General features: G+C 39.7%; 1 protein-coding gene across 4 annotated transcripts in view; it reads right to left on the minus strand.

The window, feature by feature from the left end:
• DOCK8 (dedicator of cytokinesis 8) overlaps positions 1-27,330 on the minus strand; it is a 192,190-nt gene that overhangs the window by 69,082 nt on the left and 95,778 nt on the right. For all 4 annotated transcript variants that reach the window (XM_019730243.2, XM_019730266.2, XM_019730259.2 and 1 more), the window contains 5 exons: positions 9,183-9,300; positions 7,715-7,785; positions 6,255-6,393; positions 5,528-5,629; positions 510-605 (listed from right to left, as the gene is read on the minus strand). In XM_019730243.2, the coding sequence (XP_019585802.1) occupies positions 510-605; positions 5,528-5,629; positions 6,255-6,393; positions 7,715-7,785; positions 9,183-9,300 (526 nt within the window). The remainder of the gene's footprint in view (positions 1-509; positions 606-5,527; positions 5,630-6,254; positions 6,394-7,714; positions 7,786-9,182; positions 9,301-27,330) is intronic.

Here is a 27,330-nt window from a genome sequence, read left to right on the forward strand (position 1 = left end):
GAAGAAAATAATTTGGACTCTGACGTATTCTGTGAGCCGAGGCCAGCACACTGGGTAAGCAAATACAGGCCAAAAAGGGGTCTACGCAGAGGCAAAACTCAAACAGTGGCAGGAAAAGGAGGGACTGTAGAAGTGAAAAAAAGAAAGGCTGGTGAAATGGCAGAATTACAGAGGGAAATAAGATACAATGGGAAATGAGATAGAACGGAAAATTATAGACGGAAATGAGACAGAGGCTTCAAATGAAGGTTCCCCACAATTTCTCAGCCAACAGTGCAGGTACTGGGTTCCTTCAGTTAAGTGTTCAACCTTTTTATAAGTTCTTTACATTTGAACAACAAATAAAACCTGAACAGGCTTATAAGAACCAAAGGTTATTTTGTTTTAGCCACGCACGAAGATTTTCATTGATCTTTTCACTGGACTGTCCTTAGGGGTCTCTCTACAGAGGCCCATCCTCATTATCAGTCCTCTGGCTCTGATGTGAAGTGCACCTTGATGGTTCTTACCTGGGTGTGAACAGAAGAAACAGCTTGTACTTCAATATTAAATACTCCCTTATGTCCTTCAGCCCACTTAATGGGAGGATTCTGTACAGGGACTTTCTGTGTTAAAGAAAAGAAAAAAGATTAGCAATTCAATCCCTTTTTCTGATTACTAATAAGCAGAGCGAAGCAACTTGACTGTAAGTGTCGGGGTTATACAAATAGTAAACTCCCCAGAAAACTAATATAACTGGACTTGGAATTAGGAGCCCTGGGTTCAAGTCCAGTTCTGTACTGAACTAGTCATTTTTACTTTGACAAGTCAATTAAACTTTCTGGGCCTTTGTTTTCTCATGTTGAAATGAGGGATTTGAACTGAGCAATCTGTCTTTAAGCTTTTAACCGGCATTAATAATTCTTGATTCCAGGAATTGAAATAAAGTCATATGACAGCGATGTCCTCATTCATCAGGAATGTCAGGACAAAGTGTATCTTTACACAACATAAAACTTTAATGCTTTTGAGCGCCTGCAATTACTTTCTCTTTTAACAAAATGTTTCCAAGTAGCCATCCTGCTTTAATTATTTAAAATGACTCTTTTATACCATTTATGTTATCAATAGCTCTGGAGTCCTTAGAGACCATTTCTTGCCTTAAATTCCCTTGGAATTGTCTTCCTCTAGAGACATCTGACAGTGTTGGGTGAGGAGGGCATCGCTTGGCACAGCCATGTGAATGTGGATTTTGTGTCTCTTGCATTTTGATGGAAGGAAGTATGCTGTATTTGCAGGGGTAGGAGGTATGCATGGGGTGGCAAGCCTTTGGAACTCTCTAAGACAGAGTCATAAACTGGGGTCCAAAGCTGGATCCAGCCCAGCAATAAGTTCTGTTTGGCCCAGTGTTGGCAACGTTTTGAATTAGTTGCCAACATTTAAAAGTCAGAAAATTTCACATGAAAGCCTGTTTTTCTAATTCTTTTGAGAACTGGAAGAAGATATGAAGACATTGGGCTTGCATCCCAGAATGGCACTGATCTGTGGAGCGAAGGAGCAGCTGTGACCTGAGATGAACAATCTCCAGCATGAACAAATTCCACCAGGACCTGGCACTCAGTAACGAGTCGAACTCCTGAGGACAGCAGAGTCTGCCGTCTATGAGCTAAAGTAGCACTGCACACTAAGAATACAAGATCAGCCACACACGTCATATAAAATTTTCTAGTAGCCCCATTTCAAAAATTAAAAAGGAACATAGGATAATAATTTTAATCCTATGTTTCATGTAACCCAATATCGCCTAAAGATTACTGTTTCAATATGTAATCAATATAGAAATTATGAATGGTATATTTTACATTCTTTTTTCTCTACCAAGCCTTTGAAACCCAGTTTGTATTTTATAGTGACAGCACATTTTCCGTTTGGAGTAACCATATTTTAATAGCCACATGTGGCTAATAGCACTCTCTTGGACAGTAGAGGTCTAAAGGATTTTAGGAGCAACTGAGGGTTTATCAATAAAGATAGCTTAGGGTAAGTAGGAAAAAGAAACTAATATTTACTTAAGCACAGAGTTTGCTGCTTGATATGCATTATCTCATTTAACGCCCACCCACAGCAACCTTATAGGCAGGTATGGGCTAGATTTCATCTTTGAGATGCAGAGAGAGTAAGCAATTTGCCTATACGATACAGCTAGGGAGTGGCAGAATCTGGATTTTGGATCAAAGTTTCTTTGTCTCTAGAATTCAGGTTTGTCTACAGCATTAAGAAGCTAAGCTGAAGGCTCTAAGAGATTGGAATGCAGCTTGATGGTGCAAAGGTGGTTTTGAGGGCATCAGAAGGGACTGCGTGTCCAAATCATAAAGAGTAATCAGGGAATGTCTGTGAATGCATTCTGGTTAACATCAGTGGCTCTGCGGAGAGCAGTTTTGGTCTAAATCCAGGCACAGTCCTGTGGCCCAGGGCAAAGAAAGCTTCTCTCTCCAGAGAAAAAAGGAAACAAGAGAAAAACAGAATAGCCTGGGGATGGGGAATGGGTAGTCAGAGTAGGTAAGAGAGTTGACTGTAAAGCTTGGAACTAAATTCAAATTCCCGGGAATTCTTCAATTTGAAAACTGCAAGGAAAATAAAAGATATGAAGGGAACTCTATAGATTAAAAGAGTCTTAAAAGACATGCCAACCAATAGCAATGTATGGACCTTATTTGGATCCTCATTCAAACAAGCAACTGAAAATAAAAATATGACGTAATGAGATAATTGGAAATGTAAACACTGACTGGATATTTGAAGATATTAAGGGCTTACTAATTTTAAGGCATAACAATGGTATTGCGATTGTTTAGAAAAAGAGCCTTTATCTTTTTAGCTACATAGTAAAATATTTATAAATGAAATGATATGATATCTGGGACTTGCTTCAAAATAATCCTCATTGGTGTAAACCTATACCAACCAGACTGAGAAGATGAGAGCTGGTGCTGGTGCGGTTCATGGGCTCTTTTGTAATGTTTTGCAGAACAGCCCAAGGGTCACTCTCTCTCGCTTATGTGCAAACAGCAACCAAGGCTAAACTGCAACAGAGCGGCACACACAACCCACACAAGGGACACATCTGCAACACCCAGCTCAGGTGACCAGGGAGACTGTGCATCTGGGCCCCACAGGACACCTACTACATAAGGCCACTCCACCAATACCAATTCACAGACACAAACACAGGGATGCAGCCAACATGGGGAGACAAGGAAACATGTCCCAAATGAAAGAACAGAACAAAGCTCCAGAAAAAGAACTAAACAAAATGGAGACAGGCAATCTTCCAGATGCAGAATTCAAAACACTGGTTATAAGTATGCTCAGTGATCTCAGGGAGAACTTCAACAAAAAGACAGGAAACATAAAAATGGAGGCAGAAAAACATAAAAAGGAATCAGTCAGAAATGAAGAATATTAATAACTGAAATGAAGAATATATTAGAGGAATCAACAGTTGATTAGACGAAGCAGTGCAATTTGGAAGATAAGGTAGCAGAAAACACTCAATCAGAACAGCGAAAGGAAAAATATCCAAAAAAATGAGGAGATTTTTAAGGGGCCTTTAGGACAACATCAAACATACCAACAGTCGCATCATAGGGGTACCAGAAGGAGAAAAGAGAGAGCAAGGAATTGAAAACCTATTTCAAGAAATAATGACAGAAAACTCCCTTAACCTGGCAAAGGAAATAGACATACAAGCCCAGGAAGGGCAGAGAGCCCCAAACAAGATGAGCCCCAAAATACATCATAATCAAAATGCCAAAGGTTAAAGACAAAGAGAGAACCTTAAAAGCAGCAAGAGAAAAGCAGTTAGTTACCTACAAGGGAGCTCCCATAAGACTGTCAAGTTATTTCTCAACAAAAACTTTGCAGGCCAGAAGAGATTGGTATGAAATATTCAAAGTGATGAAAAGTAAGGACCTACAACCAAGATTACTCTACCTAGCAAATCTATCATTTAGAATTGAAGGACAGATAAAGAGCTTCCCAGGCAAGAAAAAGCTATAGGAGCTCATCATCATCAAACCAGTATTACGAGAAATGTTGAAGGGACTTCTTTAAAAAAAAAGATAAAAAATATGAGTAATAAAATGGCAACAACGACATACCTATCAACAATTACATTAAATCAAAATGGATTAAATGCTCCAATCAAAAGACATAGTATGGATAAATGGATAAGAAAACTAGACTCTTACAGATGCTGCCTACAACAGACTCGCTTCAGATAGAAAGACACACCTGAAAGTAAAGTGATGTTAAAAGATATTTCATGAATGAAAAAAAAAAAAAAAAAAAAAAAGCTGGCATTACCAATACTTATACCAAACAAACTAGACTTTAAAATAAAGGCTATAGCAAGAAACAAAGGAAGACTCAGTAATCCCATTTCTGGGTATTTATCTGAACAAACCCAAAACACTACTTCGAACAGACATGTGCATCCACATGTTCACTGCAGCATTAGTTACAATAGCCAAAATATGGGGGCAGCCTGGATGTCCATCAATGGATGAAGGGATAAATGGAATATACTCAGCCATAAAAATGAATGAAATCTTGCCATTTGCAACAACATGGATGGACCTAGAGGGTGTTAGGCTGAGTGAAATAATTCAGACAGAGGAAGACAAATGCCATATGATTTCACTTATATGCGGACTCTAAAGAACAAAATTAATGAACAAACAAACTCATAGATACAGAAAACATTTTGAGGGTTGCCAGATTGGGGGTGGGGGGTGTTGAAGGGATGGGTGAAAAAGGGGAAGGGATTAAGAAGTAAAAATTGGTAGCTACAAAATAGTCATATGAATGTAAAGTAAAACATAGGGAATATAGTCAATAATATTGTAATAACTATGTATAGTGTTAGACAGGTACAGGACTTATCAGGGTGATCACTTAGCAAGTTATATAAATGTCTAATCACCATGTTGTATACCTGAAACTAATATTGTATGTCAACTGTAATTGAAAAAAACAACAACAACAGGCAATGCAGGAAACAAGAGGAGGGAAGACTGTTGGCACTGGGATAGTTAGAAGAATGCAAGCCCAACTATCCACTTGCGGACTATGACAATTGACCCAGAAGAGAAACTGGTGAAATCTGGCCTCAGAACCTTATATAAGGATCGTGCCAACAGCAGCTGTTATCACAAGTGGTCTCTATTTGCCACCCCTTTCACAGTATATTATTCTATGAATCCCTTTGTTGTAGATAATGCAAGGTAATGCTGCCTCAGGTGCAGGTTGCAGTTACTAAACATTTTGAATTGGTGACATCTAAATGAATGAGTTTTCACAGCCAGCTATTTTTCCCATCCTATCAGAACCATGTGCTCTCAGAAAACACCATGTGCTGACAGATGATTGTTCCCAAAACCATGCCGACCATCCTTGGTCATGTTTAAGGAACAGGGAAGTGGATCTGGAAAGGGGGTCCAAGACCATGGCCGGACAAGAAACAGCTGATGGCCAGCTTGCTGGTTACCTCTGCAGAATGCATGGAGTAGTTGGGTGGCAGCTTTTCCAAGGCAACTGGCAGACAGTAGGATCCAGTTTGAAGACGTTCATTTAAGAGAACTGGCAGCCACTGAAACAGATGACGTAAAGAATAAAGTGGTATTTATTACAGCATATAATTCCGGCAATTTATCTAGCTCACAATGATCAAATGCAACTAACCGATGATTAGATATTGACCAGGACTCTTTTTGGCAGTAATTTATGTCAAGTTCTTTGCATGTTAAATTCTCTGAGAGCTCCTGAGATGGTAATATCAATGATTTACTGCTTTCAGAGCCAAGGTAGTAGCATTTTTCTTGAAAGCCAATGTTTGTGTGTGTCTGAACAACATCAATGTTTATTTTAACGTTTATATTTTTAAAAGAAATAACTTTTTTCTCCTTGGAGGAAAAAAAAGCTAGTTTTATATGTGAAGCACATATATAAAATTTGAAAATAATGGATTTTGCAATGCTTTTTTTAAAAAAATAAATGAGTGTCTTTCAATATCTATCACCCACTAGCCTTCCGTTTCTGAAATCTGTAATTTGCTAAGTCAAGTCCTGTCTGTTCTTTGCTAGAATCTGGTTTGGCACATTCTGCTACTTCTGACAGGAAAAAAGTAAGTGACTAGAATTTAGTGGTTTATCTCTGCAGGGACCTTGGATGCACCAAGAACGACAGTGTGAACTAGCAAGTTGAAAACGACTCACTGAATATCCGAGGAGACTTTCTACCGAGGCCCCTTGCTTCTGCTGACAGCTGATATGATAGAAGGTGAACAGGAGGTGGTGATTTACTGTGAGCTTAGCAGGGAGCTTAATTTTCACTTCTTCATAGAAGTCAGGAGACCTGTTTCAAAAGCACATGATACACAAATAACTTTTAGCCAGAATAATGACTTCTCTGACTATAAATTGTAACGTGACGGACCTTTCTCCTCAGAATTTGCCTGTTTCACGTTTTGCTTTATATTTTACATCATTCTGCTCCTAAGCTGGAAGTCCTTGAGAGCAAGCTGTGTCATGAGATACACTTCACATACATAAGAGTGCTCACAAACTAAAGGCTTTGTTGGGGGGTGGGACTGCTGCACACAATGGAAAAATCCAACAACTTAATTTGGAAAAGGGATGAGGGGCAGAGTCCTGCTGTGACCTCCTTTTCTATCTCTAGCCAAAGAACAGAGAGAAGCACATCAAAGGACTTTGGAGAAACAAATGAATGATGCAGGAAGGAGAAGAAACCTGATTTGACTGAATTACGAAGTCCCAGACACTTTACCAAGGGCTTCATGTACATTACTCATTTATTTCTCATCCCAACCCAGGAACATAAGTTCAGAGGCAAACTTAAATGGGTCAAGGTTTTCAGGCCAGGATCCAGCCCAAGTCTGTCTGGCCCTATACAGATTCCCCTCCCCTACCTGTGAAATGTGAATAATAGTTTAGACATTATGTTGCAACTCAATTTATCCACATGATAATGAGTATTCCATTTCCCCTTTGGTCAAATTAAATTTTCTTATAGTAGGTAATGGTGCAAGTGTGGAACGGTGTGTAGAAGACAAAGAGACAGAAAAAGGAGAGCTGGATTTTGTTTCTAGCCCCCTCCAGCATCTCAAAGCCGAGTTAGGAAATGTATTTGTTTATTGAACACCATAAAACCTCTCTGTATCATACTAGAATAGAGGGCTGCAGAAAAGTGAAATCAGTATTAGGTTCTTGAAGATACCGTGTTTGCCTGAAAATAAGACCTAGCTGCACAATCAGTTCTAACGTGTCTTTTGGAGCAGAACTTAATATAAGATCCGGTATTGTATTATATTATATTGTATTATATTACATTATATTATATTAAAAACCCAGTCTTATATTATAGTAAAATAAGACCGGATCTTATAATAATTTCTGCTCCAAAAGACACATTAGAGCTGATGATCTGGCTAGGTCTTATTTTCGGGGAAACACGGTATGTTCTTCTCCCAGTCTTAGATAATGGCAAAAATTGTGCATCTCTAACATAGAAGAACCATAGAACAAGTGTGAATTTCCTCCGTCTCTTAGTCCTTGAATTATGAAACCTGTTGGGAGGAATCACCTAGATGATTCAGGAAAACCTGGAGAGAATCAGACAATCTTGGCATATGTTTAGAACTCTGAAATACACTTACTTATTATGGTATGTAATGGCTGTGTATACTTCCTGCAGAAATTCAGGTCCGTTGGATTTTCCAAAGATGACCTGTTCACCAACATAGAAAGGACCAAATTATCAGTGATATTGGGGTATAGCAAATCAACTACCATCAGCCCAATAGCATGTTCTGGTCTCATAGGGCTGTATTTTGTAACCTAAGAGTGCTGAGTTCTGAAACTGGCTCAATTGCACAATATACTGGTTATGAAGGGTAAACTGAGATTCCAAGGGGCTCTATTCGTGACCAAGGGCCATAAGGTTGTGAGACTGGAAAACCAGTGGTCTGTCCATTCAGTCTCCCCGCCTAGAGGTCTATATGACGGGCAAAGTCACAGCACATTGCCCACAGTGACAAACCCCTGGCCCTGGCTCTTTTCCCTGTAAAGGCACTGGTCTGGTCACTTAGGTGCTCAGGACTGACGCTTGCCTGTCCACCTGTTTGTGCTATTTAGAAGAAGACACCTCCTCGGGCCTCATGCAGCCCTAAAGGCACATGATTTGACTCACCTTTGGGCAAAAGGGAAAAGGGCCCTTTCTATTAGACACAGTAACCCCCATACTGGGTCCCAGGGCCTGGTGAGGGGAGGACAGGCAGGACTTTGGCCCCAACTCGTCCCCGGCTGGACACCTGGACTACATTCAGGTGTACTTGGCAGCTCTGGTGGACTTGCCAGGGGCCAGAGCACAGAGAACCAGGGGAAGACTCCGCTAGGGCTTCTTTCCCACCATCACTGCAAGAGAACACCTTGCACTGGGAATGTAGGTGAGACAGCAGGAGGGTGCTTAAAAAAAAAAAAAAAAAAAGTGGAAGCACTGGAAAAATTATTTCAGCAGAAAGATACAGTAACTGAATTCTATGACTTATAGAAAACAATGATAGTTAACCATTCATCTCGTTTAGTGGCAGATGGTTAAAAAAACACACAAATTCTGGCACTTTGGGTTCCTGAGAGAACACTGCATTATATACTTGTTATTGGATTTCTATTTTGCCTCAGGGTATAGATCCATTCCCAAAAGGTGCCGAGATGGTATGTGTTTATTAACACTAGGCAGTACTTTATCCGTAGATGTGGACTGTGGTGCATGTCTGGAAGTACAGCAAACATGGCTGACACACTGCACCCGTCTCGCTACACTGGTAGGGTGGTGTGGAAAGACGTTATGATGTCCCTCAGTCCTCTGTACAATCTGCATTTCCAAATGTCCCAGCTCCTCATGGAGTAAGTTAGGAAAGACTTTCGCTTTAGACTGACCCTGTTTCCTTATTAGGAGGCTGGGACCAATTCTGGACTAGCCACAAGGGCCCTGCACATGCTGACCAGTGCCGTCCATGAGAGACATACTCTGCACATGGGTGAGCCTTGGATTTGATCTGTGTGAATGGACAAGGGGAGCTCAGTCCACCCTGGTTTTAGGCAAACGTTTGTTCCCCTCTTTACCGGCATAGCACTGCTAGCATCCTCGCCACACATAAACTGGATCTTTATTGTAATGTTCCGGGCAGATGCCAGTTTGTTAGCAAAGTTCAGCCTCTGTGGGTAGACGTAGAGAAGGTTTCTGGAAAAGAAGATGAAGAACCCATGAATAAGGCCTACAGCTTACTAGAACCAAGTTCTTCAGTGAATCTGAAGGCTGCACGCATAAGGGGATTTTCCTGAAGGAGGTTTTCTTTCAGAAGTGAATTATTTTTGGAGTGAGCGAGATGTTGTTGATTCTTCCTTCTCAGCTGTAGTCATCTGACAATAACCAATATTGTTCGTTGTTTTGTTACCTATAAAGATGTGTCTGCTGCCATTGAGAGAGTTTTAATGTCTTCGAATGTGTAAATCTGCCTAGAGGTAATCATATGTCTGACACATAGATAAAAAAGCAAAAAAGGTTCAGTTTATTTTAAACAAAATTCATGACCATAGATGATGGCTTCATTCACTTCTCTTTTGCTTTTTTCCTTTCTAATCTTTACGTGGTAGTTTCAGTTTCTAAATGGCATTGCCTTCCTCTGTGTTGGTGTAGCTTCCTTTTCCTATCCAAGCTGACAGTTCAAATTAGCTATACAACAATACACAGCGACAACAGCATAAATAATATATATCCAACAACTACAGGAAAGGTTCTAGGCTAAGGATAACTTGGCATATTTTTTCTTTCTATTTGCATTATTAGTAGTATATTCCACTTAAAGGTAAGCTCTATGAGGGTAGAGATTTATTTAGCACATGCTATGTCCCAGGCACTATTCTAACTTCTGGAGATACATTACTGAATTAAAAACATCAGATAAAAATGTTTTGACCTCAGAACTCATTTCATTGATTTATTCTTTCATGGTATATTTCACAAGTGTAACATTCTGAGAAATCACTTGGGAAAATATTGAAATGAGCTTTCCAGCTACAGAACATTCCACATCAAGTAAGGAAAAGTCAGAGCACAAGGATTCTCTAGTGAAATATCTCGCACAATAATGAGTGGTCTCAGGTATTCAAGGAGAAAAAAAACCATCCTTGCAACTACCAAGAACACACAGGAGCCGTTACTTTGCATGTGCAAGTTCAAAGGTCATGGAGGTGAATAAATAGTATTCCTACTTCTTACTCAACTGCAGATTCTCTATAGAAACCGCAGGTGACTCACTGGAGGCAGAATGGGGGTGAAACAGTGCTGGGAACAGATCTGAGTTGCTGTGGCCTATGAACTCTCTATGCCACCCCGCCTTTTACACTGCAGCATCCTTACCCTGGCATAGTAGCAACTGGCACACACATTTCCCCTCATTGCTGGTCTTTGTTTTCAGTTCTTTTTAGCTGTTTTCTTTTAACAGGGTCATAACTGGCTGTAAATGGTCAACTGCACTGACCGCTTCATACATTCAGGTGAAAAAGAAGATAAATGCAAGGCAATGATTTCAGTAAAAGGAAATGAATTAAATTTCGATGATGGGCAGAATACGCAACGAGCTTCAAATATCAGTGAAGGGTAGATGGCCTCCCCAGAAAAGTCGATGACAGGCTATGACACAATGAAAGAATTAGCACAGAATTCTGGGGTGTGCAAGCTGGGAGGCATCTAGCCCGAGCCACCGTCATTTCTCACCTGGACCACTGCAATGCTTTCCCAGTTCATCACTTGACTTCTACACTTGCCCCTTACAATCTACTCCTTATATATTGGTCAGAAGGCTCTTTCAAAAGTGTAAAGTAGATTATGTCAGGCCCTACAATGGTTTCTCAGACTTCATATCATGGGCCTTATATGGCAATTTCTCTGATTTTACCACTCATCACTTTCCCATACTGGCCTTTCTCAAGGCCTAGAACATTCCCAACTTATTCTCACCTGGAGGTTTTTGTACATGCTGTTCCCTCTGTGTAGAAGAGCTTCTCCCAGTTTTTTATACGACTGATTCCCTCTCATCTCCTGGGTTTCAGCTCACATGTCATAGCCTCAAAGAAGTCTTTCCTACCATCCTATTTAATTGGTTCATTCCACTCACACACATTCTCTCTCTCTTTTATAATTATATGATTATTATAGATACATATGATTATGAAAGCAATATATGATTATGAAAGTAATATGTATCCATGTTCCTTAATTTGAATATTTGAAATGTACAGAAAAGTAGAAAGTATAAACCAGCAACCACCTGACCTCCCATGGCGCTGAGGAAACTCACTATTAAGACTAGCATGCTTCCTTCTAGTCTTTTTTCCCTTTATACATTAAACACTTTTATCAAATATTTTCATATACAAAACGTTCTTCCTTTTTTTGTTATTTAATGTTGCTCAATTATGGCCATTTCCCCAGTGTGACTAAATATTATTAATAAACATGATTTTAATGGCTGCATGATATTCCATATTATGAATGTGCCATTATTTACACTAATCTCCAAAATCAAGCATTTAGATTTCCTTTTTTTTTTTCAATTATAAAGCTGTAATAAACACTTTATATGTATCTTGCCCTTCAGCAATGCATTATACTTTGGGAAGAATCCCTTTTAATTACAATATAGTCCAGTTTCTTCATCTTTGCATTAATTGAAAAGACACCAATCAACCTTTCTTTATGCTGAAGAAATATGAGCCAGTTTGTTAAAATGCTTTGAAGTAGTGAGATGAAAAGGTCTGTGTAAATCACAACAGTGGTAGCCCTGCCAGACTGGTTAAGCAAGGTAGTTGTTACCGTACTTCTCTCCTATATCCTAATGCAGGGGCACCACCGACTTGTCCCACATGTCCCCCAACACCGGGCAACAACTTTGCACATTGCTTCCAAAGGGGTTGCTGACCCCTGTGTTCAAACACCATCACCAGGGGCCCTTAGTGTCCTGCCCGCGCTGAATGCACCTTCCACAGAGCACAGAGCTGGAAGGAACAAGAGAATTTAGTCCAACATCCCTTTCTGCAGGCCAGGAAACTGACTCCCAGGGAGGTGAAATGACTTTGTCTAAACATTTTTTGAAGAAGATGTATTTCTCAAGGATCATCATATTTCGTACGGGCGACTATGCTAACTGGTATGTTTGGTTAAATCTTCAGGCTTTTAAAGAAAAGAATATAAAAAATAACAATGTTTTCTCTTGGGAGGGAAGGTCTGATTGCATGGTTAAGTATTCCATAGAGCCTAAAACAGATGATGAAATTAATTTATTAAGAAACTCATAAACAGGCTCATACATTTTATATGTGGTAAATTAAGAGCCTCATATTAGCTACAGAAAATCCTAAGAATTATATTTAACGATTTTTGAGAGGCTAGCCCATAACCCATATAGGAATCACTTGTTATGGCAAAATTATTCTGAAAGCTTCTTTAGTAACTGCAGGTTCACTATATGTGCAAGGCATTGAATATAACCTCATCTCTCCCCAAATGTAGACAAACAGAGTTTTCTTCAGTCATATGTATCACAACGTAGACATTTGCTATTCATCAACAATGTTCTTCCCTGAGCTACTTCAGATATTCTCTTCATTACAAACTATTTTGGAAACTCCAAATTCTTTCCACTGATTCAGCAACCGTCTGTCCACTTATTTATAAATTGCTGTGATTGCGCTGCTCCAGGAAGTTAGAGGTTAACTTGTGGAATTTGGCCATTCTGAAATCAAATTGTTGACTAAACTCTCCTGCTCTTTACTGTCTTGGGGCTTTCTTCTATTCCTTTTGCTGAAAACAGGTTAACCCAAGGGACCTTGAAATCTTTCAAAGCCACAATGCAAACAACGTTAGTTTGGCTTCCCCTCAGTTTAGCCTATTCTTTAACCAGTGCAAGGAAATGAAGAGAAAGACATGTCTCTGTCACTTATTCCCAAGATGACAACAGTGTTCTTTTCCAACTTGCAGTGGAGCTCAAGAGGCAAGCAAGTGAGCTATAGCCAAAAGCGCACTGGCCACCTGTTTAAACAACTGGACACTTTGAATACCTCTTTAGTTGACTTCTAACACAAGTCAGTCAGCAGGAGAGAACAAAAGACGACATTGGGAAGACGGCTGAGCAGCTCACCCAGAGGAACAAAGGCCTCCATCAGTTGGTTGCAGGGATAAAGTACAGAGAGACATTTAACGAGAAACTAAAACTGCCAGAGCAAAAGATGCTGGACATACTGTGTTCTTCAAGGCAGGTGAGCTTTCTCTAACAAGGTGATGGACGGCATATGGTGAGTAGATCATTACTGATAATTGGAGTGGACTATTGTTTCATTGGAAATAAAATGCTATTTTTAATACTATTATTATTATTTTAAATAGAAATACCATTCTATAGGAAAACTGGTCACAAGGGTTAAGATTCATGAAGTTGGCAGTTAATGCTCCTGTGAAAAAGCCCGGTTAAGAAGAGTGGTGGTGCATATTAGCTCTATTTGATGCAAATGCTTATGTATCTTCCATTGTTGTTAATGGCAACCTGAACCAGGTTTTGAATTAAAACATATATATTTATGACACTCACTCTCAAGAAATGGGTGAAGGAACATTCAGTCATGTCATAAAGCCAAACATCTAGCTTTCTATACTCGGAGAATATTTTACTTACAGGGCCTTGGAAACCCCAAAGAGAGCCAAAGTATTAATTGTGGTTGTTCAAAGTGCAACAATCCTTGGTGCTTCTATGTATCTCTTTGAAAGCAAGGCTGAGGTGAGTCAAATGGCTTATACTCATTGCATACTGTTGAGTGAAAATTCAGAACGTAAAATTTTATCTCTGGCAGGGCTGTAAATATTTAAAAATTGGATACGCATGAAGGGTTAGGGCTAGAAGACGATATGGGGAAGTGAAAAAAGTGGATTTGATTCTGAAGTGGAATTGCTGTCAATTTTGGTTTTCTTTCTATTTCAGTACAGAAGCTGTAACAAAGTAATAATATCAAATATACACTTTAAAACAAAAGAAAAAATTGCCCATTTTGTGGCCTAGTGTGGAGACCTGGGATCAGTGGTCTTTACCAGATCAGATAATGGGTGGAAATGTCCTTTAAAAAACTGAAAAATGCTCCACAAATGTAAGGCGGACATGTCAGTTTTCTCACCTATCCAAGTAAAAAGATTGGAGTTCAGTTCCAAAGCTATGATATCTGATAAATGCTTTGTAAACTGCAAAATATGACATAAATGAAGACTATCTTCTTATCAGAATTGTGTAAAACAGCTGAGTGGACTTTAAAATACAACTCTAAACACTGCAGGACTGTGAGATCTTACTATATGTTACTTAGGGAATCCATCAATCTGTCTGGGTTTCTCTCTCCATCTTTCACTCTCTCTGTCTCTGTCTCTCTATGTCTCTCTGCCTCTAATCTGCATGTGTGTGTGTCTCTTTGCCTCTCTTTCTGTCTCCCTCAGTCTCTTTTTTTTTTCTGCATCTCTCTGATACACCCTCTCCCATCTTTCTCTCTCTCACAGCCTCTCAGAAAATGACAAAATGCTCTTTCTGAGGGACCACTGCTCTAGCTATATCTAGTTACTGAAATCCATTTCCTTATAAGTTTGCAAGTGCTGGATGATTGCATACTGAGCTGGGACTGGGCTGTGAGCAGGGCCATTTTTCTCTCAGGACAACAAGCACAGAGCCTAAGACCTGAACATTTTAGGATTCCACAAAAACGCCTGAGACACTCCCTCCCCCATATGAAAAGTAAAATCTCAAAACAAAAATTAATGAATTCTAAATTAAATGCTTCCCAAATGCAACATTTTGTCCATTAGTCAACAGCAACTCTACTGAGGTGAGCCTACAGGTGAAAATCTTTTCCCCCTACTTCGCAGACTGTTATAAAATTATATATAAAGTATATGTAACAAATGAAGAAGTGGGTACATCTTAATATGTTTTAAATGACATGTGGTAAGATGCTTTGAGCTTAGGAAGGTCTTAAAAGGATCCTGAATACAGATATTGGGGAGGGAGACAATAACATACCAAAAACATTGGTTTTTCTATCTTATTAGTTTTCTTATAGCTTGAGACACAAGCGATGGTTTAATGGCCGACCACCAGCAATATGCATTGGTTTGAAGTACACGGGCTAGGAAAGTAGTACCTGGCTCTCCTGATCCAATTACTGAAACAGCTTTACATAGAAAAAGGTCCCCAACTTATCTCGGCCATTTCAAAGTAATCATTTTTCCTTTCCTTATGTTTTAAAACTGTCCCTTTCTAGCCCCTTTTGCAAAGATACAGCCAAAGAATTGATAAACTATTTGCTGAAGTGCTAGTGCAACAAAACCAATTGCACAAACAGATGCCCTCGTCCAAAAACTATGGAAAAAGGTTGGTGGCTCTTACTCCCTTCAGTAATTTGTTAGCAGCAGATTTTGATTCCAACAGAACGAAATTCAATGCTATTAATATCACCAATATCTTACAGCTATCTGGCATCTTTTACTCAAGCATTTCAAAGAAAATTGCAAATCTAGATATATTATTTTAAGGTTATTTATGCAATGTGAGCAGCTGAGGAGGTCATTTTATTTAGCATTCATATCTCACTGCCAGGAAAATTTATTTTAAGTGTAATAGTAAAAATAGCTAACACAATTTAATTCTGACTATGGGCAGGCACTATTCTAATAGTAGCTAGTAGTGCCAATGACAGGTAGTACTATTAGCCTCATTAGGCAGATGATAAAACTGAGGCACAGAGAGGTTGCATACCTCGCACAAGGTAACACAGCTGGCAAATGGCACAGTGCAATTCAAACCTGGGTGTTTTGAAGCTAATACTAGACCCAGTGCTCATAACCATTGCTAAGAACAACAGTAAACAGTTTCTTTGGTCAACAATCAGACTCACCAGAACTGTATTATAATATGGTCTTATATTATTTACAAGGGCTAATGGATGTTTCCCCAAACTATAATTTTTTTTTTTAGAGAGAAATTTTTTTTTCTCTCTAAAACGTCTTATTCTAGGAAGTTTGGGAAAGTGAGAACGACTACAAGGAAAAATATAAACTGTAAATGCACCACCACAGCCTAGATGAAATCAGGGTTAACATTTTGACTGAAACTCCTTAGTCTCTTTTCTAAATCTTTGTTCAATTGACAAACTATAATTTCTAAAAAATGGTTTGAAATAACACAGTTAACTTAAAAGATGAGAAAGAGTACTGTCCCTCAGTGTTAGAAGTTTTGATGTTTTAAATACAGCAGGATCAAATACAGTTAGAAATCTCAGGTGCGTTCTGGAGTTACCTGGGAAACCTGCAAACCTAATATGGCCATGTATTTTAAGTGGAAGCATGCTTTGCAAATGCACGCTTACTTTGCTGCTCAAAGAATGGTCCAGGGAGGAATAGCGTCAGCATCACCTGGGAGCCAGTTAGGATGCATCACTGACCTGCTGAATCAGAACCTGTACTTTAACAACACCCAAGGTGATTCAAATGCATATTCAAGTTTGAAAGGCACTGATCCAAGAGAATTGGTCTGCTTTTAATTTGGCAGACATATGAATCTTATAGTTAATTGTGATTCCTTGTTTTTTGCTTGGCTGCTAGGAAGCTCCAAGTCAAATTTGCAACTGACTTTTTAAAGGACCATCAAGGACCTTATGATATATTCTGTGCATTAATCTTACCCAGATTTTGATCTAGTTCCTTCTCCTTATTGTCTTTTCACCCTGAAATTTTATATCTTCTTTTACAATCTCTGTAAGCAGTCTCAGAGTCTTTTTAGAATGGGAAGATTTACAAATAAGTGCGGAAAAAGAAAACATTTGCCATATCCTGTCTTGTTATTGTCTTGCTATAGTCTCATGCCATGATTCATGTTTATTCCTGTTGTTAATATTTCAGGTTAGATTCAAAACACAAACTCACAAAGGAATCAGTGAAAAATGGAAATGGAAAGAAAATCCCTGATATGTAGGGTGAAGAGAATGTTCCATCTTCAGAAATCAGAGCAAGAAAAATGGAGCATGAATCCTGTTCTAGGGCACCAGTCAAAGTGGACACAGGTTGCCTGCCCTGGGCAATGGCACAAAGTTAGAAGGAGGTACTGGGGGTGTTGCCACAAGCAGCAACTTGCCCCTCAGTAATGTCTGTGCTCCGTGGGCTAGGCTGCAATGTTTTCTGAAAATGCTGGTACTATATTCTGAATGTTGGGCACCTCTACCCTCGCCCCCACAAAAACCAAATGCAGTTAAGAAACCAGAGACAAAATCTTAACAAATTGTTTAGAAACACTATAATAAATGATCCACTACTCTCTCTCTACAGTCTTGTTATGTTAAAAAAAAAAAATGCACTCAGAAACTGAAATCAAATGAGAGGAACACAAAACAAAAAACCCCAGCAAACTCTAATACTTGTTAGTACACCATTTTTAGAGATTTTTGAAGGGAAAAATAATCCATGCTTTCTCAATTGATAAACTACAATTTGAATTTCAGGTATGGTGTCTTTATACAGAACTATTATTATAACTAACAAATTATTATTACAACTAACAATTTGTCTTTGAACATGAACTAAATGCTCACCTCTCCTATATTTGCAAATTATCTTTTCTATTACATCAATCCTCATCCCTTCTTTTTATGAGATAGACAAAAGTTCCTCTTAAGTGAGGGCTTGGAAAACCAGCATTCCTCCTGTTAAATAAAGCAGGGCCACAAGCTGGGGCAAAGAGAATGTTCCCTTTCAGAAACAGGTAAAAAGCACCTGAGCTCTCCTTAAAACCAATTGCTTGTTTAAGAAAACTCCAACTAGTTTTCAATGGCAAGAGGCTCAAAGGGAAAGTTGGGATGTTTACGATCTTAGTCTTATCTGGATCAGATTCTCATGGAAAAGAATCACAAATAAATAAATATTGGAAACCTGCTGGGGAAAACTGACTACTTTGAGAAAAAAATAAATCTTCAACCTTGCTTGAAACTTTTTTTAACCATACTTTGTTGAACTAACTGAAATTTTACCAATTATGATATCCATTTTACCAAACATTCTTTTGAAACACTGCTTAGCAGATTTGACATATTAAGTGATTTATATAGTGTTTCCACGAAAATAAGACCTAACAGGAAAATAAGCCCTAGCATGATATTTCAGGATGACATCCCCTGAATGTAAGCCCCAATGTGTCTTTTGGCGCAAAAATTAATATAAGACCCAGTCTTATTTTCAGGGAAACATGGTATCATTCACTCCCATTTTAGTATGAATTAGTTTACTCAGTTCCTTTCCTTCTTACAAAGATGCTGGATGTACGGACTGTAAGTGTGAGTGGAGAAGGGATAAAAAGTAGGACAGGGTAATTATTAACCATGAGGCACTGCTCTGGGGAAGATTTGGAAACTTAGGGTGTCAAGGAGAGTGAAAAAGCAAGGGGAGATTGGAAGATATCCAAATCCAAATTGTTTCATCCTACGATTTTTCTTAAACTTTAAAAAACCCAAAACTGACAAAAAATAGTCAAAAGGCTCACTGGATAATTGCTTCTCTTCCAACTCCCAGCTATTCCCATGGAACCCATGATGTGGTTTTAAGGTCTAAACTATTTGGATGTTCCTTGTGATTCCCACTTAGGGAGGGCACAGAAGTTGTTAAACACATTTAGCTTGGTTTATTAGAACCAGCTGGTTTATTAGAACACTATTTTCAGTGGGGTTTTTCAATGACTAGAATATATTTAATAAGAACGTATTTTATTCTACATGGACTACAACTCACATAACAAGACTGTAGAGAGAGTATTGGGTCATTTATTATGTAGTCTAGAGACAACCATTTTAGCAATATACATGTCAGAGATTCTGCAAAACTCACCCTTCCTACAGTTTCCATTTCACTCAGAAGACTTTATATAGACTTTATATAGGCATATATACAGAGGGTGCCAAAAAAATGTATATGCATTTTAAGAAAGGAAAAAAAAACTATTAAAATTGTAATACTCAGTACGACTATAAACCAATAACAAAAGATGAATACAAGTCAGGTGTATATATTTTTTGGCACCCCCGGTATTTACAGATGCTAGGGAGTGAGTATGTGGTTGGGTGTTAGGGGGGAATGGGGCAGGTAAGGTGCTGGGGTGCTGAGCAAGGGGATAAATGACCCCATTCCTTAGGGGTTTTCCTTACTACTTTGAATCTAAGAAAACTTGGGAAATCTGCTCTAACCTAGGTGGAAAACAAAATAATTTCCCCCTACAGTGTAGACTTGTTTCTTCGGGGTGTGAGTTAGTGAGGGGCAGGTGTAGGCTCACTTCTCACCATTGAGGATCTCTCAAGAAGCAGTTATTTTTCTATTAGGGAGAGAAGTACTACAGCTGTCCTAGAAATACACCAGCTGTTGAACTCTCTGTAATGAGCCTTGTTCTCAGCCTCCTACCTCCCCATACTCTTTCAAATTCATACAGCTGGAGCACCCCACCTTTTTGTAGCTAGTTAAAAACTGTGGTAGCAGCTTCTAATAGGCTCCCAATGACCAACTGCCTGATGGCATTCTTGCCCAGCGTAATCCCCTCCCCTTAGTGAGGGCTCCACCTTGTGACTTGTTTCTAACCAACAGAATACAGTAAAAGTGACAGAATGTCACTTTTGGGATTAGGTGGGGGGAAAAAAATCTCTGGTTTCTATCTTCTCCCTCCCCCGCCCCTCGCTTATTCTGAAGAAGCCAATTTCCCCGTTGTGAGCAGCCCCATGGAGAGACCAATACAGCCAGGGGTTCAAGGAGGTCTCTGGCCAACAACTAGAGAGGCCCTTAAGCCAACAGTCCTATAGGCACTGAATCCTGTCAGCAGCCACATGAGTGAGTTGGGAGCAAACGTCCCCCTAGGGGCCCTTGGGGTGATCACAGCCTTGGCTGACACCTTGGCCGTGGCCTTCAAGCTGCACCTGGATAACCCACATAAACTGTGAGATAATAACTGTTTGTTGTTTTCAGCTGCCAAGTCTTTCGTTACATAGCCATAGATAACTAATACAAGTACATGCACTTAAAAAAGCATTTGGTAGGTATTCCGTGATATTTGAACATGCAATTTCTCGAAACAATGGCTTTAACTTGTAAAATTCTTCCTCTTCACTGGATCTCAGGGATATGCTCTTGGACCCAGAAATACAATGTAATGACTACCTATAGGAAAAAAACAGTCTTAATATCAAAATAGTCTCTTTGGAGTCAATGCAATCTCCAGCCAAGTATAAGAACTGAAAAAAATTTTAAATATAAGTAAGTAATTTGGGGGGATTTTCTACTTTTGAGTCTATTAACAGAATTACTTACTATCTCTTAAAGAGACTGTGAAAGGTCAGATAAAAGTAATAAAAATGCTAAAAAGTTCCTAGCACAAACATCCTTTGTGCTGTTTCCCCTAAAACAACACATTTTTAATGAAAGCCTCCCCCAAGTGAACACAAAACAAATATGTCAATACTTGGCCTAGCAAGAGACCTAAAATTCAAGTTTAAAGACACCATTTCAATCCGGACTGGCCTGCATGTTTTAAGAGACCACCAGCCAGAACTGTCACGTGTATGACTAACATGAACTAACCTGTATGTTCTTTTATTAAGGGACAGAGGGAGCACATTTTTTCCCCGGCTTTGCAAATAGTTTCCTAAAACAAATCTGCCAGCTGACAAAAACACATACACATACCAGAAAATTTCCAATTTTTGCTGTTGCTGACTTTTTTTCTTTTGGGTTGGAGCAGAGCCTTTACTAGTCCACTACCCATCCAAAAACACACACACACAAACAAACAAACAAAACAACAACAACAACAAAACTGTCAATGAATAAAATCAATACTATTCCTTAAAATGATTATTTGATTATTCCTGATGTTTTAATATTGTCAGGTGCCCTGGTTTGGGTGGGAGAAGAAAGAATAGGACTTGCAGGAAACAGCAAGTCTACTAAGAAATAAATTGTCCAGATGCCCCAACTCTCTCTCAAAGCATATACCTGCTTTGGGTACCTGGTGAGAGAGAAGTCTTGTCTGGGTTTTGGAGGTGGGAGAACTTGCAACGATCCCAAGGTTGCTGCAGGACAAGGTTGCATTATGTCTTTCTGTGGATCATTGTGGTTCTGAGTGGTTCTGGTTTCTCTTCGGAGACTGGAGTTTGCCTCCAAAGGGAGGCAGTCACTTCTCTGTCTCTTTCAAGCGCTGTGCCTGGCATATGGTAGTGGCTCATTACATTGATTAGGTGAAGGCATCAATGTCATTCATAGGTGACCAGTATTGCTAGATGTGCAAGATTTTCAAAGGAAAGGTATCCTGCTCCATGACAGAGGGTGAGGAAGGAGAGGGGAAGCGTTCTCACTGCCCACACCCACACCAGTGTGACAAGTCTACAAGGGGGCTGTGCCCAACCCCAGACAACTGGGAGTGCTGAGTAACAATCATTATAATCTTCACTTCTCCCTGACCTAGAAACACAGAGTCAGCACTTTGTTGGCTGCTGGCCTGGGTTTTCTTACTAGAGTTTGGTTTAGTTTCAATGCAACTCTGAGACAAGACATTAAGATGGCATAAAGGAAGGGTATTCCTCCCTAGGCTCCTGTGCTTCCCTCCGCCCAAGGGTGACATGGTGGGATCAGGGTCAGAGGACGATTCTGTGCTCACACTATGTTCCACCGTTTCCGTAAAAGTCAATCACCTCAAAGCAACAGGGAGGCTTGAAGGCCTGTTGCAGACAGTCTCATCCAACTTTGGAGGTGGCCACTTCAGAGCTGTGTGTCTGGAGTCACCTCTCACCTCTGCTCCAGGCCTGCCTTGGGGTTTATATTTAGCAATGTCCAATATTACTTCTGCTGCTGCTGCTGCTGTTTTCCTCCACGTCCTTCTCCAGACAAACACCCAGCATCCACCAAACCTGCCCATGAACCGTGGGAAGGTACTGGCATGCCTATAGAATAATTTTTTGGGGAAATGCTACATTTCTGGACAAACCATGATTCTCACAGGGGTCCTGCTGTCTTAAGGGAAAGTTCTACATGGGTGTTAGATACACTGGGTACAGTGCAAAAAGGTAGGGTTTGCACAACATTGGCTCTTGTTAGATAGCTGAACACAGAACGGTTGTCATAACATTTTTAACCAGAAAGCTTTGCCACCATCCTGTCCCTATGAGTAAACAACGTGGACATAAAGAAGCAAACTTTCTACTCTTCCAAGTTCCCCTCTTATTCCTTTTTCTCAATCTTACTCAGTGAATGCGGCTCTGACTACCAAAGGGATTCTATAAATCACAATCAGAGTCTGCTCCATCTCCATAGCATATAACTTGTCAAATGGAACCTGAGTTCCAGGAGCAGGGAAAGAAAACAGTGAAGGAAGACGATAATGTGATTACCCAAAAGTATTCCATGATTTAGGAATGGGCAGTTCCCATGACAGCTTTTGGCGCTTGAGTTTTGGTCATCGGTGAGAACGGCACCCCCTACAGGGGCCTTAGAGAATAGCAGGGCCTCTTTTCCAGCCATGATTGGGTGGAAGGTGGTCATCACTGCCTGCCCTCCTGACCTGCACGAGACCCGGGCTAACACTCTCGAAACAAGACGATAGAAAGACTGGTATCTCCAGCTCCAATCCCATCCTCAGTGATGAGATCACATCAAAGTCTTCGCGTGAGAGTAATGCCTTCTGGGCACCTACTTCGACTTTCATCTCAGTGAGAGGTAGACAATATAAGGCAAATTGGGGCAGCCATCCGGCCCTCCTAGGACCTTGCAGATAAGATAATCAGCATAGCAGGATGCTGGCTGGCACTTTGGTGCCACCAAGCCCCTACCAGAGCAAAACACCAGCAAACTTGGTTAATAATCAACCAGCCTCATCCCCTTCCACATGCCAACACCAAGACAGCACGTAGTCTGTGAGCTCCATCATGCGAAAAACAGTTTCAGGTTTGAAAGGGAGAGATACTATGAATTTATGCTACCCTCAAGGAGTTTATAGTCAGGTTGGGGATCTACGGTATATACATAACATAAAAAACAACAATTCACATGTGCAGTATAGAACATTTTACATTTCACAAAGCACTTTCATGTTAATCTCCCCACGTATCACAGGATTATCCCATTTTACAAATGAAGAAACTGAGGCTCAACCTCCTGGCTCTGATCCTGTGTCTTTTCCTTGGCAACAGAGCTGCTGAGTGGTCCCCTTCGGTAAAAACGCTTCCTCCATTTCTCCCCATTAAGGTTGCTCTTTATGTTCAGTCTAAACGAAACTGCACTGGTGTTAAAATATTGTAGGGAGGGGGTTTGGGGAGCATGTTGTCATTCTGTTTCTTCCCGCAGTAAGGACAGACCACTAATGTGATGTTTGTTCTCTACAAAAGCTGCAGCAGCCATCAATCAAGTCCTTCACCCATGGGTTGGGTGGTTATGTGAGTGAGAGAAAACCTGCCCAAGGTAAGTGAATCATCTCCCATCCCTCTTCCTCTCCCCAGTATGAAGATCTCATTGATGTTAGGAAAGAATTCCAGTAGCAGCTAATGTCCTGGGTGGTGTGTGCACTGGCGGCATTCAGCTCACTCCTGTGAAGTAAAATCATTTGCAACCAGGAGATGTAAAGGCAATGCCGCAAGAAGAGCAAGAGAGACTAGGACTCGGAGTTTCAGGTGAGCCCAGCCGGAGGAGCACAGGTGGGATGAGGGGAGGCCAAGTTCTCCCCTTGAAAAATGGGAGTGAAGGGAACACAAGTAAGCTTGGGAGATCGGTGTGCGTTGGGGAAAGGAACAGAATAAAATTAACTGAAGAACAGTGCCCATGTCCATGCTCTGGGAGGCAAATTGCTCTGGGAGGCAAATTCACCCAATCCTCAACTGGAGAATGAGTCAGAATTCTCGGGTGTCTGAGTTTGTCTCTCTCTCTTTTTTTCCCCTCAAAAGTGAGACAGAGTATATGGTATATTCATGCATGCCATCTTGAGTATATTACTGTGTTTCCCCAAAAATAAGACTGGGTCTTATATTAATTTTTGCTCCAAAAGATGCATTAGGGCTTATGTTCAGGGGATGTCATCCGGAAAAATCACACTAGGGCCTATTTTCCGGTTAGGTCTTATTTTCGGGGAAACACAGTAATTGGTGCCTTGACACAACAGAAATGTAAATCTATTAATAAGACAAAGAAACTGGTCTGCTTCCTATCTGTGAACCCATCCGGGTAATCTCAGAAGAGCTCCTGCACGAGTCATTGCACTTTAATAGGAGAGTAAGCACCACATGTGTCACCTCTAGAAAGGAAGGAGATACAATAGGAACCACAGGCTTAGTTTCAAAAACTGTCACTCTAGGAAAAAAATGATAAATGATGTTCTTATTGCTAAATATATCATTTTTAGCCTAGGCATACAAATCTCTTAAAAAATCATTAAAATGAGCTAGTAAGTCTAGTTCCTCTACTTTTATCCTTATTAAACCATAATATTTATATTTCCCCACCATTGCATGGATCTCAGTTTACATTGTGAAGGTTGTCAAGCAAAGAACATAAAACAGATGAGGTGGAACAGCAAGGTTTGCAAGTTTTATAACCTTTTGGTATTCAGGCCAGTGGATAAATGGAATTCTTTTTTTTAAATTATAAAAGATATAGGATATCTAACTGATTAGTCATGATTTTAAAAAAATTACCTTATTACACTGTCAAAACTCAGTCCTTGCCCACTCACACTTCTTTCTATTTCACTTTGTGCTGTGGGGCTAGGCTGCACTGCTCCCTCCCAAACCCACTTTTCCCCTGGGAAGATAGCATCTAATATTTCTCCCCAGGGCGTTCTCCTTCTGCTGAGAGGCGCCAAGGGCAGCCTGTCCGAGGCCTTGAAACCACAGGACATCCACTAACAGAGAGCTGTTAAAACACCTCTGCTTTAGAGACGGCCGAACATTGCATGGGAGGAGTAGGTGAATGCTGACTTGGGGCATCTCTAAAATACACAGGAAAGTCAGAACTAAGGATGAAAAAGGTACGGAGTAGAAAAGATTTTTACCTCCAAATGGCAAAAGAAATATGAAGAAACAATTCCCCTCTTGTCAGAAGACAAGCCACTTCAAAGAACAAATTTTAAAATAATAATTAAAAAACTAACAAAAGCATTGAAATCAAAGAAAGAAGGCTTTTTGAATTTTAGGAGGCTCCTTCTAATCTAGCAAACTATTCATCACCATAATCAAATGCAAGCCTAGATTTGCCTTACTTACATCACCATTTCTCTGTTGCTTCTGCCCCCACCAACCTTACACTTCCAACCTATGAAAAAACAGGGTGTTTCATGAACCTTCATGCTGAATTCCACATAAAGGATCTATGGAAAAAAGTGACATTTACCCGCATTAAACGGACAGAGCAGGATTTTTTGTTAGGACAGCTGTTTACAGGCAGTAACAATAAAGCATGGTGGACTCAAAATGAATGAGTATAATGTGGGGTTGTGACTTGTGGAATAAGTGACATTAGGGAACACAGAATCTCCTTACCACTACTTCATTACTGCCCCACCCACATTTCTTTAGTTTTGTCTATGAGTCAGGACTGGTCAATGTGTAAATAGGTATGGTGAACCTCTCCCCCAAAATGAGATTTCACTCTCTCTCTACCTCCCAAGATAGATATCTCAATCCTCTTATGTACTACATCTTTCAAAGAAGTGCCAGATTTCTATGGTCATGATTTATTAATGAGAGAAGGCAGATGATGATAGATTAAAAGAAAATCCTTTGCGAAAAATGACAACAGCGATCTCTTGGGGCACTGGAACATCTTTCAGTTTTCTTTTTTTGTCTCTTGGTTCCAGGCTTCAAGGGCAAAAACTAAAATGTGTTTTCCTTGAATAAAATCACCACTCCATCTGCTTTGTAATGGAAAAGAGAGCTAATTGTGTCTGGATATAGAAAGTGAGCTAATTGTGCCCTCAAGTGGCTGAATCTTGTACTGCAAGGACAGCTTTCCAAAACCTGCAACTGTTGCTAAATAGGTATGTAATCTTTGGGTAACTGGCTTCTGAAGTTTTCCATTCCTCGGAAAAAAAAAAAGAAAAAAAAGTCCAACTGCGTTTTGGAGCAGGACATCAGGAAAGAGATGATTGTGCCTCTGATTTACTATAGAGACAAACTTGCCTCAGCAAAGTCAAGTGCAGGGACTTAGTTATCTGGATAATTCAAGGACCAGGAATTCACTTTGCCTGTGTCTCCATTACTTGGCTAATTCAAATGATTAGATTTTGCCTGGGCCGCACTGCTGGTCCTAAATGAAGTATTTGTTTATAAGCTTATTTGTTATAAGCCTTGTGTTCCACAAGCAACTGCTTGCTATTATAAATATACTAAAACCAAGGACTGGGCTTCAGCTACTTAAATTCCACAGTTCAATCCTATTTTTGACAATTGGCAACACCTTAGATACTCATCACAATAGGGTTAGATAAATCATGATACATCCATATAATGAAATTCAGTGCAGCTGTAAAAAACAAACAAACCATGAAGCATTTCTATGTATTCATATAAAAGTACTCCCCATAACGCAGTGTTCAATGAGAAATCAAGGTGCACAGCAGTGTGACAATTATGCATTATAAAAGGAAAAATGCAGTTATATTGGCTGGTACGTACCTAAGTTATTTCTGGAAGGATACACAAGAAACTGATTTTAAAAAATGGCTGTTTCCAATTGTCAAAAATAGGATTGAACTGTGGAATTTACATGACTTTTACCTATTCAGTAGCATATCTCCAGTGTTTAGAAAAGGGCCTAGCACTGAGTAATATTTGTGGAATAAATAAATGAATAAAATCAAATATTTGTATATATAATTTTTTTTTTTTTTTAAAGGATGTCTCCAAGGAGGAGAATTGAATGGCTGGAGGTCAGGAAAGAAAGACAGAATTTTCACTCTGCATTTTTGTACTTTAATAATTTTGAACCATTAGAATAGGCTATCTAATCCAAAATAAATCAAGTTCAAAGAACAACAAAATAAGAATGGGGAGTTATTATTGTGATATTTATGTAAGGCCTTGGTTTGATGATGATGTTGATCAGGGCCAGTCAATCAGAAACTACCAATCATTAATTAACAGTAACCTAGGCACATTAATTAACAGTAACCTCGGC

The sequence above is a fragment of the Rhinolophus sinicus genome, linkage group LG04, assembly GCF_036562045.2.
Source record: "Rhinolophus sinicus isolate RSC01 linkage group LG04, ASM3656204v1, whole genome shotgun sequence".
Taxonomy (NCBI): domain Eukaryota; kingdom Metazoa; phylum Chordata; class Mammalia; order Chiroptera; family Rhinolophidae; genus Rhinolophus; species Rhinolophus sinicus.